The sequence below is a fragment of the Wyeomyia smithii genome, chromosome 2 (genome assembly GCF_029784165.1).
Source record: "Wyeomyia smithii strain HCP4-BCI-WySm-NY-G18 chromosome 2, ASM2978416v1, whole genome shotgun sequence".
Lineage (NCBI taxonomy): Eukaryota > Metazoa > Arthropoda > Insecta > Diptera > Culicidae > Wyeomyia > Wyeomyia smithii.
Window position 1 is genome coordinate 123,617,602 of NC_073695.1, and position 19,591 is coordinate 123,637,192.

The 19,591-nt window shown below is 36.4% G+C and overlaps 1 protein-coding gene across 1 annotated transcript in view; it reads left to right on the forward strand.

The window, feature by feature from the left end:
• The first annotated feature begins 17,327 nt into the window (after positions 1-17,327).
• Positions 17,328-19,591, forward strand: part of LOC129723369 (uncharacterized) — a 42,333-nt gene continuing 40,069 nt past the window's right edge. The window contains exon 1 of the mRNA XM_055677552.1: positions 17,328-18,068. Within this exon, the coding sequence (XP_055533527.1) occupies positions 18,057-18,068 (12 nt within the window). The 5' untranslated portion in view covers positions 17,328-18,056. The remainder of the gene's footprint in view (positions 18,069-19,591) is intronic.

The window sequence follows — 19,591 nt, forward strand, 5'->3', positions numbered from 1 at the left end:
CACTTCATTGTTAAACAGTGAAAATTGAATAAAAGTTTCAAGGTCGAATGTTCACCAACAATGTACCAATCATATGCGAGCACGCCTAGCACAGACTTCATGAATAGACACCAACTGCCTGCAGTGATATCCTGTATAGCAGTGGCAAAAAAAATTGACAGAATCTCCCCGCCCCAATAGGTCAACTAATGTTAGCTTCCATCAGCCTAGACTAAATTGATGTCTTGAAGGTAAAGCTTTTTCGGAAAGTTCGTAACCACCTCCACTACCAGACAGTTTTACGTTCTGCTGTTAACAAATATGTTAATGTTAATAAAACTGATGTCTTGAAGGAGAATATGATGGCACAGGCAACAGTACTGCACCGAGCAATAGATGAACAGAGCGCTGGTTACTCGTCGTCTATCAGTGCAGAAAAACTCGATATTCATTTGTGTGCAGTCAAGCCAAGTGAAAACTACATTGCCGCTGTTGACTCGCAGTGAGGCGTGGAACACAATCGAATTGCCGTTTGAATCGTCTTCTTCTTGTTTCGTATAGCAGCAAATATCAGAATTCAATATGATTTTTCGGATGTCGCAAAATAGGCTGCGCCGCCGGGGACAACAAAATGCGTTGTTTATTTTTGAACTCTACACTCTGCCTTTTTTTCGATTTATTTAAATAACTAAATATAAGGTATTTAAAAGACAATAGAAAACCAAAATGCTCCGTACAGATCTTTGAATATGTAGTTAAACGAGCTGTACTGATGATTATATTTTACTAGCTAAATGAATTTAGTCCAATATGACAATACTAGTTGCATCTCGCGGTGGCGGTTTAGAGAAAAACCAAATTCATTTCATCTTTATATTAGAGTTCCGACGTTAGTGTTTGTATTTTTCAATTGAAATTTTTTTGAATTAGCATTTGCAAGAAAATATTACTTTCCATAACCTTACTTGTAATTGAACAACGCTATGCAAACATTAATTGCTGAGGCTGATGTTGTGCATCACTCTAGCCCAGTTTATTTTCGAAGATAACGGACATATATCTTTCAAATATGGTATCTTCGTTGTTCTTTGGTATCTTGAAACTGATCAAATTTTTTTCTGATTGATCCTGTACACTGATAAAATGTTTAAATTGACCTGAATTGAATGTTAACATGTTCATAAAATTCTATGTCAATTTCAAATTTTCTGTGAATATACATTTTCTACTAAAACTGTAATTCGTTATCGATATTTTTTCCACGAGCTTGTAATTACAGGAAAAAAATGTATGTGACATCTTTGCCGCTTTGTGATCGGTGAGTGAGCCAACTTCAACAAGACAAATAGATATAGAAGGAAGTTTAATTTCTACTAAATCGTACTCAATTAAATATTTTGTAGAAGGTTGCCTCTTCGCGCATTAAAGAAAATTCGCTGTATTAGAATGAATGGTATTCATCAATGGTCCAGAAACCAAATTTAGGGGAAAATCAAGTATCTAACTTTTTTACTTTTGTAGATAGAAAACCTTGTTTTACAATTTTATAGCTCCAACAATTTTAAGTAACTTTGTAAAATAAAGTTTTTTTCTAAAACATTGCTATAGAGCTCTAGACCCAAATTTTCTCCTAAATTTGGTTTCTGGACCATTGTGAATGTTAAAGAGAATATTTTTTCTTCTAAGATAGAGTGCTGCAAAGAAACAATCAAAATACAGACCCCGTTCGATTTTGGCAACACCTCAGAATTTTTTCTGTTGCAAAAATCGAACCATGCCAATAATGAACGGTTTTTTTCATGACTTTTTTGACTTTTTAAATGGTCAAAGACGACCTTAACAGTAGAAATGGCCACCAATGAACTAGTTTTAGTTCCAAGTCGTTTGAGGTGTCGCTTGATGAATTTGGGCTGACGACCTAGATACTTGATATTACCACCGGAACCAAAACACCTTCCTTTTGGAAGATGTTGAGCTTAAATTGGTTAAAACAAATCAAGCAAACTACAAAAGTAAAACGAGCTCAAATCAAACATAGCTTCTAAATAAAATTATAAAATTATTGTGGTCCTACGTCAACTATGCGGTCGTGTCTTGGTTACCACCCTTCTACTATTTTTCCAATTCCAATAATAAAAGAATAATCAAATTCCAATGGAACAGTATAATTTTGTTTTCGAAAGAAGATTAGTTTCTAAACTGCCAGGAACGTGCTGAAGTTACTGAGCATCTTTTGGCTTTCCTGGTAGAACCGCGCCAACTGAAAAGGACATTCTCTTTTATAAACAGTATGTGGACTGAATAGACTGCAAGTTGAGACCATGAGAGCAATGATAATTGGTAGGCAATATTCCATCTCCAAATTTCACGGCCATATTTTCAAAAATCACACTCTACTGCGCAAAATTTCATCATCAGTTAATTTATTTTGTACATTATGAGACAGATTCATCGAAGCAATGCATGCTTCGATGAATCTGCCTCATTTGGTAGGTGTTCTTCCATTCACGGCTGCAGGTATTTGTAGCTATCACATTGCTATACGGAAAGTGTACTGAATTTAAATCAAGAGATGGAAACAATTTACATCATTTAAACACAATTAAGAGTAGTTTTCGATTTTGTGATTATAAATATTAACGGAATAAAGAATAAAGCGTTGCCAGCAGCTATCTTGAAAATGCTATTGTGAATATATAATTTTGTATTGATCAATCAATATTCTCGAGTGCTTAAGTGTACGGATTTCGTGTCCGCACTGTACATTGTTTTTGATTTTGTGCGGCGATTTTGAAAATTACTTGTAGGTATCATTGATCATGTAATACAGTCATACCTCGTTATAAGGCAACCTCGATATAACGTAACTTCTTAAAATGTATTGAATTGAAAATAAATGATACAGCAACTGTTTTTGGGCTATAAATTGCTTCAAAAAAGGTTTGCAGTAAGCTTTGAAACCAATGAAACCAATGCGAAAATTGTCCAAAATGGGCATAAAGGAGCTTTAAAAATACTAATAGGTGATGGGGAATAGGTTTTCACGCATCCTTCAGTAACAATTCACAGTCTTGCATCAATTAAAATTTTTTTTTTGCTTGTTGAAATTTTCCCTTAATGGGCATAAGGAAAATTTAAAAATACTGATAGGTGATGGGAGATAGGTTTTCGCGCATCTGTGAGTAACCATCAACACACTTGCATGAATTAAAAAAAATAATTTTTGCTTGTTGAAAATCGTCCTAAGGCGTCATCCATTAATTATGTAAGGACTTTATTCGAAATTTTCGACCCCCTCCCCCCATAATAAGGCTTAGTAAGATTATGCATTACCCCTCTCCCCCCCCCCCCGAATCTTACGTAAGATTGTCTTTCTAGGGAAAAAAATATTTTCGAAGGTAGAACATTTTTTTACACATAGCATATTCGTAGAGGATAAAACAAAACAAGTTAATACAGTTACTAAAGTTAATACTATGTTAAAGTAAACAAAATTCAAAACTAAGTAGAAATGAAGTAAACCACGCAATCACCCAGCGACAGCGAATTCACTGCTTTTTCAAGGTTCAACTGTTAAGATCGCAGGGATAAATAATTCTACTTATTTTAATTTTTTTTTTTAGTTTTGTAAACTTTTTTTCAGTTTTTTTAATTTTTTCAATCTTACGTAAGATTCTCTTGAGTCCCCCTCTCCCCCTTCGTAAGCATTCGTAAGAAATTTGGATACCACCCCTCTCCCCCTAAGCCCTTACGTAATTTGTGAATGACCCATAAGATGGGCATAGGAATTGTCCTAAATGGGCATAAGAATGGTTTAACAATACTGATAGGTGACGGGAAATAGGTTTTCACGCATTTTTGAGTGACTTCTTGTATCAATTGAAAAAACATTTTTTTTTGCTTCTGAAAATATTTTTAAATGGGCAAAAGAAAGGTTTAAAAACACTGATAGGTTATGGAGAATAGGTTCTCGCGCATCTTTGAGTAACATTCTTTTAATAACATGTATTTCGAATCACAGTGTCAATTGGCAAGCAATACACTCGCGACCTTCGCCCGACTCGCTGTTCGAGCGAATGCTGTACTTACTGCTACCGCTCGTTAGGACTTTACTAAGGAAAAGAAACTCTGTTTAAGTAAATCTAGCAAACCAGTAGATCAGCCGTTTGAGTGCGAAAGGCCGCCGATTCCGACAACGGGCTCGGACTGCGGAAACCACGGCGGCTTAGTGCCACCTCGGTTACTTGCCCTCGATTATGTGTCTACTTCAGGAATATATTTACACTTGAAGTACACACTCAGAGTAAAAAATATCATCAAAAGTGCGACATATTTCTCAGAAGACATTCTGTCGCGAAATGAATGTTGCTATTTTGGGACGCACAGTCACGATAATTGGATCTCATTGATCATAAAGGGTGACAACTAAAAAGGCTCTCTTTCTCCACAACAAGCACGTTCAGAGTTAAATGATAGTATGTATATGAACGCCCTCCCCTTTCTCGTTTTGCCAGTGTTTTTTGTTTTGTTCATGCATGTCCCATTGGCGTAACGTAAGGGGGGGGGGGCGAACCATCTGTTTAGAAATGGGTAGATTTAGTGAAATTGTAAACAAACATGCTAACTCTCACAATTGTTGAGAACAAAATGATTTCACTGTAACCTGGTGGGGGTTTTCGCCCCGGGTGTCACCCGGTCATGCTACGCCACTGGCATGTCCAGTTGTGTTCAAAATGGCGTCGAAACAAGGAGACAAGGAGTTCGCTGTGAACTGCACAACAATTTTGGCAAAAAGCTCATGGTAAACCATTTTGGAAGCAAAAATCTTCCGGTTTCTAGTGTGTATGATTTCCTGCAAACCTCAACTATAATTTGCCAGGAAGGTAGTGGACGACCGGCCAGAGTAGTGGACAGAAAAGGATTTTTTTCCTTTTTATCAAAATCATGATTCAAGCCTAGTGGTTTGGCTATCAATCAAAATGTATACCAGAACGAATGTTCGAACAACATCATGATTACAAAACACCATACAGATGAAAAGTATGTGTTTTGGCCACATAAATATCATCACATTACGTCAAAAAAACAAATTTTCAGTTGTCATTCGTAACAACAATCGTATTCGGCCACGCGTCTATTCGACCTTGCGTCCATTCGGCCTCGCGTCCGTTATGCCTTGTGGCAGTGTGGCTCGTTTCCATTATGCCTTACATCCATTATGTCTGGCGTCTGTATGCCTAGCATACTATGCCCAACATCCATATACAGGTCGGACTCGATTATATACAGACTCGATTATATATTGACTCGATTATATATGATTCGATTATATATAAAATTGTATATAATCGAATCATAAAAATTTTTTTTTTTCAATTTTAAATATAACTTACCTAAAGCAGCAATGTCGTATAGGGATCGTCCAAAAATACGTAACGCTTAGGGGGAAGTAGAGTTCTGACAAAACGTCGCAATCAATACTAAAAATTTTTGAAGATCTATACAAAGAGCGTTACCTAGAGGAAAGAGGGGGTCGAAAATAGTTTTATTTACGGTACGTAATTAATGGACGTTTTCTTCAGTCCAATATGACGTAGCGCAACATTTTTTGACCCAAAACGCTGATTTTTGAGCCATAATGTTTCAAGTAAAGTAAAGCTGATCTTAAACAGAAATATCGCGAGGGAACGTTTACAAATTATGTTACGCTCAGGAAACGGGAAAGAGTGTTGGGTTGGCAAAGTGTTGCAACCCATACGGAAAATTTAAACAAAAAGCATGGCAAAGGGGGAAAGCAGATCAACAATAATTATTCTTGCGTTACGTTATAAATAAGCGCTTTCTTATTGATTCATAAAAGTCCGTTCAAATGTTACATAACGGAAGCAGGGCTGAGAAAATTTTTTATGCCTGGTGTGCTGAGTATTGGAAACATGCTAGACAAAGTGGTGAGGGTTTTCCGGAAGTCCAATATTTATGTCACGTTAAATTTGAATGGACCCTAATATTACTATTTCAATGTTAAGGTTGAGGTTATAGAGATTGACTCTTTCCAAATACTTATTTTTATGAAGTTGAAATCAAAACTGGTGAGCAAAAATTTAAATAAATTAAAGGCAACGTTCTTAGCTTATCTACTATCTACCCAATACGCAAGTCAAGTCTATGAATAATATTGGATGAAGAGGGGATTGAAATAAAATGACGAAAATGTATAGTTTCAAATAATGTTTCGATAAAATACTGTTATGATAATTTTCTGTTATGTTCTGAATTGCTTGATAACGCAGCACAACAATATCAAAACTAAAAGAGTAAACAAACACAATACACACTGATCAAAATTTTTCTTTAGAGGTCTATTTCGACTGTAACGATTTCAAATTTATGGTTTTTCGGCTTGCAGTCTTCTCTTAAAAGATCAAAACAGAAGTTTGTCTACTGTCCTACGTTTCGGCTGAGTGTATTTAGCCTTCTTCCGGGAATTACTGTATAAAACATTTTAACAATTTAGTGTGAGGAGTGTATAGGCGTTGCGTGTACTTACTAGGTTTCTGTCTATCGTCATTAACTGTAATATTTCTACGTGTAAGCGTCCTGTTATGTACATCAAAGGTGTTTGATTGTTCTATGCAGCGTTGTTAAACTCGCTCGCAAAAAGCATGCGATACTCCAAGTGGCGTTCTCGCCGCTACCAAAATCTCACACTAGAGATACTCCTGTCGTACTGTTTCTCGTTCTCTTTTACTTTTTTCTTTTCACACTACCGAGCGTTGATGCTTGCGAGTTTTCTCACACACACTCTCGCTCGTGTACTTTTCCACTCGCGAGTACCTCCCTTTCTCGCGAGCACAACCAGCGGAGGTGATTGTTAAGACCGTCAAGACGCATTATGACGATACGGAGTGACAAGGTACGACGAAGCGGGGTGGCAAAAAGAATATTTCGACGAGTAGGCAGGGATGCCACATATACAGATTTATCAGTACTTATACAGATTTTTTGTGTATTTTTCATACCGATATCTGTATATACAAATTACAGATTTTCTAGAAATAGTACAGAACTATACAGTTTTTTTTTGGTTTTCATGAAGTCGCGAAATTAATTTTTCGATATAGTTGAAAATCGAAAATGAACTCAAATGCTATTGAGCGTGTTGGAGTTTTCATTATATTTATATGTTACGCGTAAACGTGTGCGTATATGAGTCAATGAACAAACTATGTTGCGTTTTTTTCTTCTAAGGGATATGTTGAGTAAATATGCAGATTTTTATATAGATTGAAATATCACCAAGGAGATTTCCTGAGATTCGAAATACAGATAAAAATGTGGCATCACTGCGAGTAGGTATTCCGATACCCTACACGTTCAAGCATGCGATTCTATATAGATTCATCACCCCACTTTCGGCTGTCGGTGCACGATGCAAAACTGCTTGGCATCAGTTCAGCGATTGACAAATCGCATGCGTGAGTCGGTGAACGAAGCATTTTCGTTTTCGGGCACATTTTTTCAAGCACTCCTAGTCAAGTACTCTTATTCGAGTACTCGCGTACTCGGCGTGAGTAAAAAGATAGAAGAGAATTTGCGAGCGGTTGTATGCTGGCTGCTGCTCTGGCAAGTGCGTGAATAATAAAGAGTGTCTCGAAGGTGTGTGTGCGAACGACTGGAGAAGCGTAGCACACATCTGATTCTCAAGCAGAAAGGAGTGGATATGTTATGCTTCTCGCTCGTTTAGCAACGCTGCTTGACATACAGAACATGAGCTTGAGTTCAGAAATATATTAAAAAAACCTAAATTAATCCACCTAGCGGTCAGACCCAGCCTTTCTCATTCAAACTTAAAAGAGTTGTTTAAATTGATTCACATGAACGCTTCAATCCAATAAATGTATATTCACTCTCAAGGTTCTAAAATATTGATGTTGTAATCTATACAAATAAATATGCAGTCCGGTCTGTCTTTCTGTCTGTCTGTCTGATCCATATAGGCTCGAAAACTACCAAACCGATCGACGTGAAAATTTGTATGTAGGAGTTTTTGGTGCCGATAAAGGTTCCTATGATAGTTTGAGACCCCTCACTTTTCTGGAAGGGAGGGGTCCCATACAAATGAAACATAAATTTCTGCACAACTCAATAACAAACCAAGCAAATGAAACCGAATTTGGCATGTAGATGTTTTAAGGGGTGACAAGTATGTCCATAAAAGTTGGACGCCCCTCCCTTTTCTGGAAGGGAGGGGTTCCATACAAATGAAACACAAATTTCTGTACATCTCGAGAACTAACCGAGTAAATGGAGGGGTTCCATACAAATGATACACAAATTTCTGCACATCTCGAGAGCTAACCAACTGAATGGAACCATATTTGGCAGGTGAATGTTTTTAGTGGTAACAAATTTGTTCCATAATCGACCTCAGGCAACATTTTGGATTGTAAGATGGCAACTTCCGGTTTCTGAAAAACAGCCAGAAATGGCCTATTTCCACCCAATATAATAATACACAGGAGCTAAAATCGATCGAAATTGTCTCCAAATGCCATTATGAAATCCAAAATGGCAACTTTCGGTTTAGGAAAAACAGCGGCAAACGACCAACTACCACCTAATATGAGTATTTCCGGAACCGTAATGATGCACTGGAGCCACAAATCGACTTCAGACAACATTTTGAATCGTAAGATGGCAACTTCCAGTTTCTGGAAAACAGCCTGAAATGGACGATTCCCATTAAATATGAATATCTCCGGAACCAGAAAGATGGACAGAAGGTAAAAATTGATCAAAGACAAAATCTTGAATTATAAGATGGTGATTTCCGGTGTCTGGCAAACAGCTGGAAATGACCAAATACCATTCAATATGAATGTTTTCGGAACCAGAAATACGCCCAGATGACAGAAAGCGACCAAATACAACCCAATATGAGTATCTCCGGAGCCAGAATGTTGCGAGAAGCTAAAAATTGACCTCAGACACCATTATGAATTGTAGGATGGCAGCTTTTGGTTTCTGGAAAACAGCCAAAAATGGCCGATTTCCGTCTAACATGAGTATCTTCGGATCTAGAATGATACACAGCAGCTGGAATCGACCACAGACCCCATTTTGGATTCTAGGTTGGCGACTTCCGGTTCCTGGGAAACAGCCGAAAATGATCGAATAACACCCAATATGGGTGTTTCTTTAACCAGAATGACGCTCAGAGGCCAGAAATTGTCTCCAAATACCATTTTGAAATCCAAGATGGCGAATACCGGTTTGTGAAAAACAGCCTAAATAACCAAATACCATCCAATATAAGTATCTCTGGAACCAGAATGTTGCAATGAGCTAACAATTGAGCTCAGGCACCATTTTGAATTGCTAAATGGCAACTTCTAGAAAACAGTCGAAAATGACCAAATAATACTCAATATGGATATTTCCGTAATCGAGATGATGCATAGAAACCAAACATTGACCCTGGACACCATTTTGAATTTAAAGACGACCACTTTTACTTTTAGAAAACAACCAAAATAACTAAATACCTCCCAATATGGGTATTTTCGGTGTCAGATTGATGCCAGAAAATCTGCTGTGAATGACCGAATACCACCCAATATGAATATATTCAGAATTAAGGCGATGTACAGAAGCCAAAAGTCGAGGATGTTGTCATTTCGATAAAACCTATCATTTCGAACGATTTGTTATTTGACTTTGATTATATCCTATGGCCGATTCGCAAGGAATCAATGAATTTGGAACGTTCAAATAGTACGATACCACATTTAAATTATGTTGAGGCCACATACATCGATCAAAGCAGGTATAGTTTTAAATAGTCTTTGAATTCTTCTTTGCATAACTTTTCAGCCACATATCAAATTGTTATGAAGTTTGTTATTTGTAAGTTTGAGAGATGACTCGTTTGAATGGCACTAGTTATGTTCAAATAAACCTTGTTATCTTTGAGATAATAGACTTTCGTTGTTTTATTAACAATTTAATACATGACGGTTGCTTAAGTTCGATTATAATCAAATGAAATGGGAACGTATAGGGCAGCCAAAATTTGAAACCACGTGTTCAATCATAATTCATCAGTTAACCCTTAACTAGACCGCTCATCTGATAATAATATTAATCAAATCGGTTGTGTAGTTTCTGAGATAATAAAGTTTCGTGATTTTCACAATTCGGTACATTACAGACGAAGTTACAGTCCGATTACAGTAAAATTCAATAGGGTGTTACGAGGCAGCTAGACTTATTAGTTGACACTAATTTTGTAGAAATCGGGTCAGCTATCTCTGAGAAAAGTGAGTGAGTTCAAGTAGTCTTCGGACTATGTTCCTTTTTATAGCTGGATTTCACATTTTCAAACATAACAGGCAACGTAATAGTCCGATTGCAAAACAAATTAATAGGGTCTTATGGGGCAACTAGACCTTCCATTTGACACTGATTTTATGGAAATCGGTTCAGCCATCTCTGAGAAACATGAGCGAGATTAAGTAGTCTTTAAAACACGTTTCTTGTCATAACTTTTGAACCACAAGTTCAATCTTTATGAAATTTAAAAGTTAAGGGTATTTCAGGTAGCCCGTTCATTTGAAATCAATTTTGTTTAAATCGGTTGTGTAGTTTTTGAGATAATGATGTTTCATGATTTTTACATTTTGATACACAACCTCTAAACTAAAAATCCGATTACAATTAAATTTAATAGGGTCTTATGGGACAATGAGACCTTTCATTTGCAATCAATTTCATGAAAATCGGTCCAGCCATCTCTGAGAAAAGTGAGTGAGAATAAATATCTGCACATACACACACACATACACACACACATACAGAAAATGCTCAGCTCGTCGAGCTGAGTCGAGTGATATATGCCATTCAGCCCTTTGGAGCACTTTTATACTTTCGGTTTTGCAAGTGATTGCTATACCTTTCTAGGAGAAAGGCAAAAAGAGAAAGGGTTAACCACTGAAAAAGAGGGTCCCATTTGAGAAGGAAGTTAAGATTTTTGGTGCATTATCGAAACTTTTCAAATGAATTCGATGATTTTCAATGCTCAGTCATGTATGGACTACAGAAGTTAATGTTAAGAGATCGGAACATGAAGTTTGATGCTATATTTTAATTTAAAATGAAGCAAAATTGGGTAAAACAGAGAAAACCGGAACCATGTTAACCGGGAATCGATGTCCGATGACATTTGAAATTCCATGTGGCTACTTCAGGTTTCAGGAAATTCTTGCAAATCTATATAGGTATATTCCCAAATACGGCCTGTTTAAAATGTTATCCGCGTTTAAGTTTATTTTACAATTCGCGTTCGAAAACATTTTATACAGCGCAAATAAAACATTCGGTTTTGATTGTCAAATATATCAATTCAAACATTTTTGTTGGATACACGATGTTGTAGTTGGTTTTCAAATGTGATGTTTGTAAGATACAAAGGTAAACTCGGTCTGGTAATAACCAGAATCTATGTTTATATAGAGTCGCGCAAAGAGAAAATCTATCGTTCCGGCAACACAGTTTTTGTACCGTTTGTTGCCAAGAACTATGCACACGGCTAAAAATAAAATCTCTAAAATGGGCAAATCGACTCATGATTTCATGATTCGGATGTATTTTCATGGTATGAATATACACCATGAGCTATGACTCATGAAACCATGAGCCATTTGTTCGTAACGCACCATGTGTGTAACTATTTTCCTCACATCATGAGTTATTTGTCATAAAATTATGATCTATCGGTTATGATATCATGACCTGTAAGGTCATGAAACCTAGCGTATGACTCATGGAAACGTGTATCCGATTTATGAAACTTTGTTTTGGCTCATGAAACCATGAGCTTGGCTAATGAACTCGGAAGCTAGACTGATGAAACCATGATCATAAAATCTGGCATTCGACTCATGAATCGGTGCATTCGATTTTTAAAACCTCGCTTTGGTTCACGAAACCATTAATTTAACTCATGAACTCTGGAGCTAGACTCATGAAATCATGCCTTACGAGTCATGAAATCTAGCTCATGACTCATGAAATCGTATGTTAGATTTATGCAACCTTGTTCTGGCTCGTGAAACCAGGAATGTAGCTCATGTAATTATGATGTATGGGTCATAAAGTATAGCATGTGATTCATGAAATCAGGCCTTCGATCGATTAAAACCATTATTTGAACGCATGAATTCATGAGCTAGATTTTGATTCATGATTGTGGGTTATGGAAATCATAATCATCATGAACATGGCATGATTAAAAATCGTGAAAGTACAGTTTTTTTCCTCACTTAGTATAGTTTTTGTTAGTGGTTTTACGCCGAACGCCGAACCGTCGCGGGTTTGAGTGTTTTGTTTTTCCCATTGTTATAATTTTTTTTGTTTCACTCATGAGCCGAAAATCCAAGCGAAAAGATATACAAGTCACAGTCGAAAGCATTCTTCTTACGGTCAAAGCTATACGGATTGTCATATCCAAAAAAGTAATAATGCGTTTGTTTTGTACATATTTAACTGCCAATTGATTAATGTTTTTTACAGTAAAACGGAATGTAACATTCATTTCATTCTTCGTCAATTGATTTAAGAAGATCTTTAGTGCTCTTTGGGAGCTCTAAGATCGATGCAGATATTTTAAACAAATATGATTGCACAAACAGCCACAATGGTTTGCAATCCGGCGAGTACTTCAGATTTAAAACAAACGAGAATCGACGTTGATGGTTGCTCTGAACTGGTGGATTTGTTCGCATTATCCTTGGTAACCGTAACATCAAAAGCTCTATAATATAATAATAAAAAAACTGTTCACTCAGTTTCTTGACGCACATAAAAATCTTGAGGGGTTATACATTGTGTTAACAAAAATCAGCCTTTCAAAATCCGTTCCAGTTTGTTATTATAATATAAAACCTAATACTTGAAGTTACTTACTTTTTTTCTGTTAGCGTAGCGTGTATCCGTTTAGATCGCCAGTTCTCTGGTTCCCGTTGAGGAAGTTCTTTTTTGTTATGCCGTACGAATGACCTACTGTTCGTATATTCTCTAAAACAGTTGTTTTGACCGCACTTGAATGTACTGTGTTGAGATAAATTATGCGACCGGACACTTGTCATATGTTTCATCAACACTTTTACTCCCGGAAACCTCCTTTTGCACATAAAATACATTAATCCGCCTGCGGTGTCCATCACGGCTCCTGGACTCTTACGAAATACATCTGAATTTTAGGCGCACTGTTTGACAGCTTTGTATTACGTTTTTAGCAGTCGTGAGTCATATTCATAAAAACGTTTTTCATAGCTCGTGATATTTTGAGTTCAATCACTATATCATGAGTCATAACTCTTGATTCCATGATTCCTTGCGACAGCGATGTGTAACGCTTGTACCAGCCATGAGTCATATTCATAAAAACGCTCTTAAAAGCTCATTCTCTATGGAGTTCAAATCACGCTATCATGAGCCATAGATCATGATTCTATCGAAAAACAAGATTCATGATTTCATGACCTGAAAGGTCATGAAAACGAGGAAACATTTTTACCCGTGCAGTACTGTTTTTAACCATGTATAAGCAAATATCGTTTTTTTGAAATTCTTCGCAAGGTATACAGTATCAAAAGATTGCACCGGTGATGCTTTGTCAAATGTCACTGAACCAGTTTACAGGTTCATGCTGGATAACATATATGTAGTTGAAACTTCAGAAAAACTCATATTCTATATCACGCTCAATTACAACACGTTTCATCCACTCCTAACATTATCACTTTGTTTATTTACATCGCTCGATTGGTACCCTTGGTTGACGTTAAATTGGTTCTATTGGTTTCAACTTTGCGCGACTCTATATTATAAATATAGACTCTGGTAATAACGTGTTTCAGACTAACAATCCTTTTTTTAAATTTCTCCAACAACGTGAAGGCGCCGTTCCCCAAGTTTAACATAATATACCCTAAATATAGTTTACTCTAATTGAACTCAGTAAGTTTCTAAGATTTTAGAACTTGTTCTATTAAATTTGATTGAGTTTATGAAAATTTATAAAATAGCGCCGGGCATTTAAGTGTTTTTTACAGGTACACTACTCCTTGGTTTGGTACACTCGAATTACATAGACTTACTGGTGTAAAAACATTAGGTGCTATGTCAAATAAAATTATTAACAATTTTCGACAAAAATCATTGCAATCCTTAATTGCTAAGTTAAGTGAGTTAGTAAGTTAGTTGTGAGTTTACTTCCTCCTTTTTGAATGATAAGTTCTAATCCTAACAATTAAAACTACAAATTTCTAACAGTGTTGAGAAGTCACCATTTGTGTCAGGGGTTTTCTTCGTCAAAATTTTTGCTTCATTCTAATGAGAAATTTATAACGAAGAAAACCCCTGCCGACGTAGTCTCACACCCTACTCATTATTTACTAATATTTATCAGAAATACTTGAGCTACTAACAAATCCCCCCCTTTAATAAAAAAATACAGTTGTATCTGAGGACACGTGAACTTTATCTAGTATCGCAAAATTAGTACCTACTTGATTTTTTAGATGATCAACTTTGCCCCACTGATCATCAGTGAATTTCACTACACTTTTTTAAGTAGACATAAGATGTTTTCGAGCCTGTAAGCCCACCTTTTTCCAAAAATATTTTAGATATGGGTCATTCCATGTCAAGTGATCAGGCAAATGCAATGACCCTCTCCGGCTCGCTTCAGAATGAATAAAAAGATTTGGTTAAGGACTAAACTGAAAAATCCAGAGTTTTGGGTCAACCGGACAAACCCCCTCCAACTGCGGGGACCTCCAGTTTTGTATTTTTTGACAAAAAATCATTTTCCATGTTTTGGAAAAACATCATATCTCAGAGACCCTAAGAGCTACAGACAATATTAGACAATGTTTTTGAAGGTTTTTAAATTTACAATCGAATGGCATCATCAGATTTTGCAAACAGTGTTGCCAATATTGATATTTTTTCGTTTGAAAACAGAAACTTCGTTTATCTCAAAACACCCCCAATTTTTTAAAATCTGATGTCACCAATGTGTTCAGCGGAAAATTTTACATTAGAATCACCTATCCACAAAATGCAATAAGCGTCGTTGTGGAGATATTCAACTTTTAAGATAACGAGTTCGTTAAATTCAATGTGACCAAATGTTGAAACTCACTCGAAACAATGGTTTATTCCTTTGTTTTCATAACGTGGTTTTTGTCAAAACATACGCAGGTTGATTTGAGTTTTCACGACAGTGACCAAAACGGTGTGTTCAATAGGTTAAAGTTTAAAAAGTAAGTGTACAGCTGAAAATCACAATCGATCGCACTTAACATCGCGAGAATGGATTTTGTTCAAACTTCAGTCTGGTGTTTAACGTTTGCAAACTATATGGGGAAGCCATGAAAAACAGTTTGGCCAATATTTCGCAGCTAGACAAAAACAATGCTGCAATCCGCTGAATTGCCATGGCGGTGCTCGTAAGAAAATTTAAAAATCATTTCGTCATGTCTTCATGACAAGTTTCACGAGTACAATCAGGAAATAGTAGAAGGTCGAAAGACGTACATCCAATGTGATGCAGCACTGAGAACGGAGGTTGTAAGGATTAATTCGCGAGATAGAATGATGAATCAGGAAACAGGTGTAGCAATCGGTAAAAATAGTAATAGTATAGTTGTCAGTGCTGCCAGGTTTGATTCGGTTAAATCTGTTTCAGGGATCCGAGGAATGCATTTGGCGACACCTCAAGCGGACGCTACCATTTTAATGAAGACATTGCCAAGCTCTGATCGGGTACCTATTTCAATTTAACTCCAAAAGTTAAACAAAAATCGTCACGTGCTACAAAAATCAGACGTTAATTTCTGACAAACTTGTAAAATAAATATAATTTATGAAACGCACGTTGTACTTTAATGACTGGTAATTCAGGTACCATCAAGTAGAATGTGAGAAACCAGTTTTTTGAATTAAAAGCGGTGATTTAGTTTGTGATGCGTTTTAATAACGCTTATCGTATTTGTAGGCGTATTGTTGGAATTTAACGAACTCGTTATCTTGAAAGTTGAATATCTCCGCAACGGTGCATATTGCATTTTGTGGATAGGTGTTTCTTATATAAAATTTTCCGCTGAATACACAGATTTAGAAAAAATTGGGGGTGTTTTGAGATAAACGAAGTTTTCTTTTTTGAACGTAAAAATATCAATATTGGCAACACTGTTTGCAGAATCTGATGATGCCATTCGATTGTAAATTTAATGACCCTCGAAAAGAGTGTCCAATATTGTCTGTGGCTCTTAGGGTCTCTGGGATATGATGTTTTTACAAAACACGGAAAATGATTTTTTGTCAAAAAATACAAAAATGGAGGGCCCGCAATTGGAGGGGGGTCGTCCGATTGACCAAAAAATCTGGATTTTTCAGTTTCGACCTAAAACAAGTCATTTTATTCATTTTGAAGTGAATCGAAGAGGGTCGTTGCATTTGAGTGATCACTTGACATTGAATGACCTATATGAGAAATAGATTATGCGAAACATTGATCAATCATATAAATTGGCAATCGTTGAAAGTTTCAGCCCGATTGGAGATCCTCGACACAACCTCCCTTGAAAAGCTGGTTGCAGGTTCCACGAACTGGTTCTTAAATGTGTATACCTATCTATATAATAGACTATCGTAACAATATTGGTTTTATCGAAGTTTTATAGCGCTCAATAAAGCCAAAACAGCGCTATAAAACTTTGATAAAAACCGTTTTGTTACTTGGGTATGGATATACAAATAATTTATACCGTCCTCTAGCTAATAAACATATTACAATCTGAACGAAAAAAGTGACGAACCTGTTTTACAATAATGTTTTAAGCCTTTTTATAAAAGTAAAATAAAACATCTGAAAATACATTAGGTATGCAAAATCTCTTTATGGACCTTGACAGATGAAGCTTGGACGCTGTCAGTTTAAAAAAAAAACGGTCGTAAAAATTACCCTTTGTTATAATAATCAAGTGTCGATAATAATATTTCAAACTAGAATTATTTTAGACCTCTCGCACGTCGAATTACAGTGATATTTTAATTCCATATTTTTTGCGTTTTGAATTTGAACATTAAAAAAAAAGCTGGCTAATATAAAGACATAACATTTCGAAACAGGTCCCTTCGAGTGAAAATGTTCTGCTACAGGGGTTATCCTAATTATCCTTAGCAATACTCTTAAACTTTGAATTGCTCCCTCTTCTGCTCTCTTTGGGTAGCAGCCGTCATTTCGAACTTTCAGATATTTTTTCTCAGTTCCAAGTCTGTTTGCCCTACCTTCACTCCTGTTTATCAAAAACCTGTGATCGATCAGTGGAGGCCGATTTACTACATTCTGTTGGCTGATTTGAAGCGCCAAAGATCCTGAAAGTTATTGATAACGAAAGCGCTCGGGATACGGATTTGGTTGTGCTAGTTTGTAAATCGTAGTTTCCCTGATCGAACCCGGAAAACCCGTAATTATGTTGGGCTTGAACAGAAGGTGCTATAAAATTTTCCAAAGAAAATACTTTTCTCTGTAAAAAGTGGAAATCGGTTATTACTGCGATTGCGCCGAAAAGGGAAAAGTGACTGCCAGCGTGAGAGTTTGAGAACATCGAAAGCAGCCGCACACCAGTAGCCTGCAAGAGATTCAGATATTCGAAACGGATTTAATCGATCATCTTTCGAAGCGCGTGAAAGAAAGAAAAAAAAAGAAAAACGAGAAGAAGAGAGACAGGAGATGTCAGTTACGTCGAATGAAGTATGATACGTAGGAGTTTGTGAAGAATAGGAAAAAGGCCATCCTGACTGAACGCAATCGACATGGAGGGTGTTTTCAGTGTTGTGAAGTTGTGATTATAGTCTGAACGAAGCGAAAAGTAGCAGTTGCTGTAATCAAATCAACTGTGCCTCCGTTACATGGTGCGGTAAATGTCGTATTTACTGAACATCATTAATGCAGCAAGGGGGCTCAGGCAATCGCCCCCGAAATTGTTCATTTGAGGCATGTCGTAATGGCAAGAGAGGTAAGTGCATATAGTTTTACTCCGATTCACTACAAAATGCTTACATTTCGTGTCGAAAGTAAACTTCAATAGTATAATGTTTAAAAAAATATTGAATATCACCAGTGCAATGAATGCTAAAAGGCAAAGACGACAATTATTCGCATGTGCAGATCCACCCTATAAGAGTGGTAGAGGGCACGAGAATGAGAAGTAACCTTTTTCCAGATTATATATTTAATGTCAAACTAAAAGAATATTGTGTTTACAAGACAGCGTTGGCTGAACTTTTAAAGAAAGGTTTTTCTTCAACTGAAAAGAGAAGAAATTGAATTCTTTCTGTTAAAAACATTTAGTATAGAACTTTTGAAAATTTCAAAAACTTTTCATAATCGAATCTTTAAGAGTATGAACGTCTGACAATAACTTGTGTGGGTGGTAGGAATATGATGAAAACATCGTTTTACTTAATATAAGGTGTGGTAGAGTGTTACCTGTAAGCTGACATTCCGAGCCTAACCCTATTTTCCAATACTAAGAAGAACAATATTCAAGTAAATTGTTCTCGGTAATCGACGAGATAGTGGGTTGTCAGGTTTCTACTATCTAATTCTAGTTCCCAAAGCATAGTTTTTTTTATTGTAAAATATTATATCTAAGACACCTTTTCACAACATCGTAAAGAGTAACATTTCTTTAGTATTTGGGGTACGTTGCAATGACTTTTTCTCATCCGTTATTTCCCACAAATTTTCCTGTGTGGTAAAATGAGAGATTTGTCGCGCATGCGAAAACAGGTGCACAAATGTTATTTGTCCCAATGAATTTCGCGATATTGGTTCTTGCGTATGCTTGCATAGAACCAACATTATTTTTGACAGGATTTTTTTCTGAATGGCTGCCTTATATGTTGTACTTATCATCAACAAAAACGAAACCGAACGGCTTCAAATTACAGAATGTTAATAGTATTAATCACATACAGATATTTACAGAAACAACATAACATCACAAACAATCCTCCCAAGCCAAATCACCATAAAGTCTTTGAACTATCAAAATCTTTACCCTTGTTAAAAGAAGATTCCATACATGGTTGTTAGTACACATGACAAATGCAGAGATAACGAAACGATCTTACTATTTCTATGACGAATTCATTTTTGCGGTAAAACTACACCGCACGCTATACGAATGGAGAACATTTTTGGTATAGTTACATTAGTGTGTGTGCCTATCAATTTATGTGACATTAATAAGTCCCCCAAATAAAGTACCAACTGAGTGCCAGTGAAACAATAATACTGTGTGATCACTTCCGATTCAACTTAACGTAACGTGCACTATGCAAGGTTTTGGTAAAGATTACTTTGTGCTTTGCCCTATTGCCTTTCTCCTAGAGAGGTATAACAACCATTGGAAAAACCGAAGATCTAAAGGTGATCCAATGGGCCGAATGTCATATACTAGCAATCGACGAACGGAGTATTTTCTGCATGTATGTATGTATGAATGTAGTGCTCTCCAATATCAAAGATTACTTG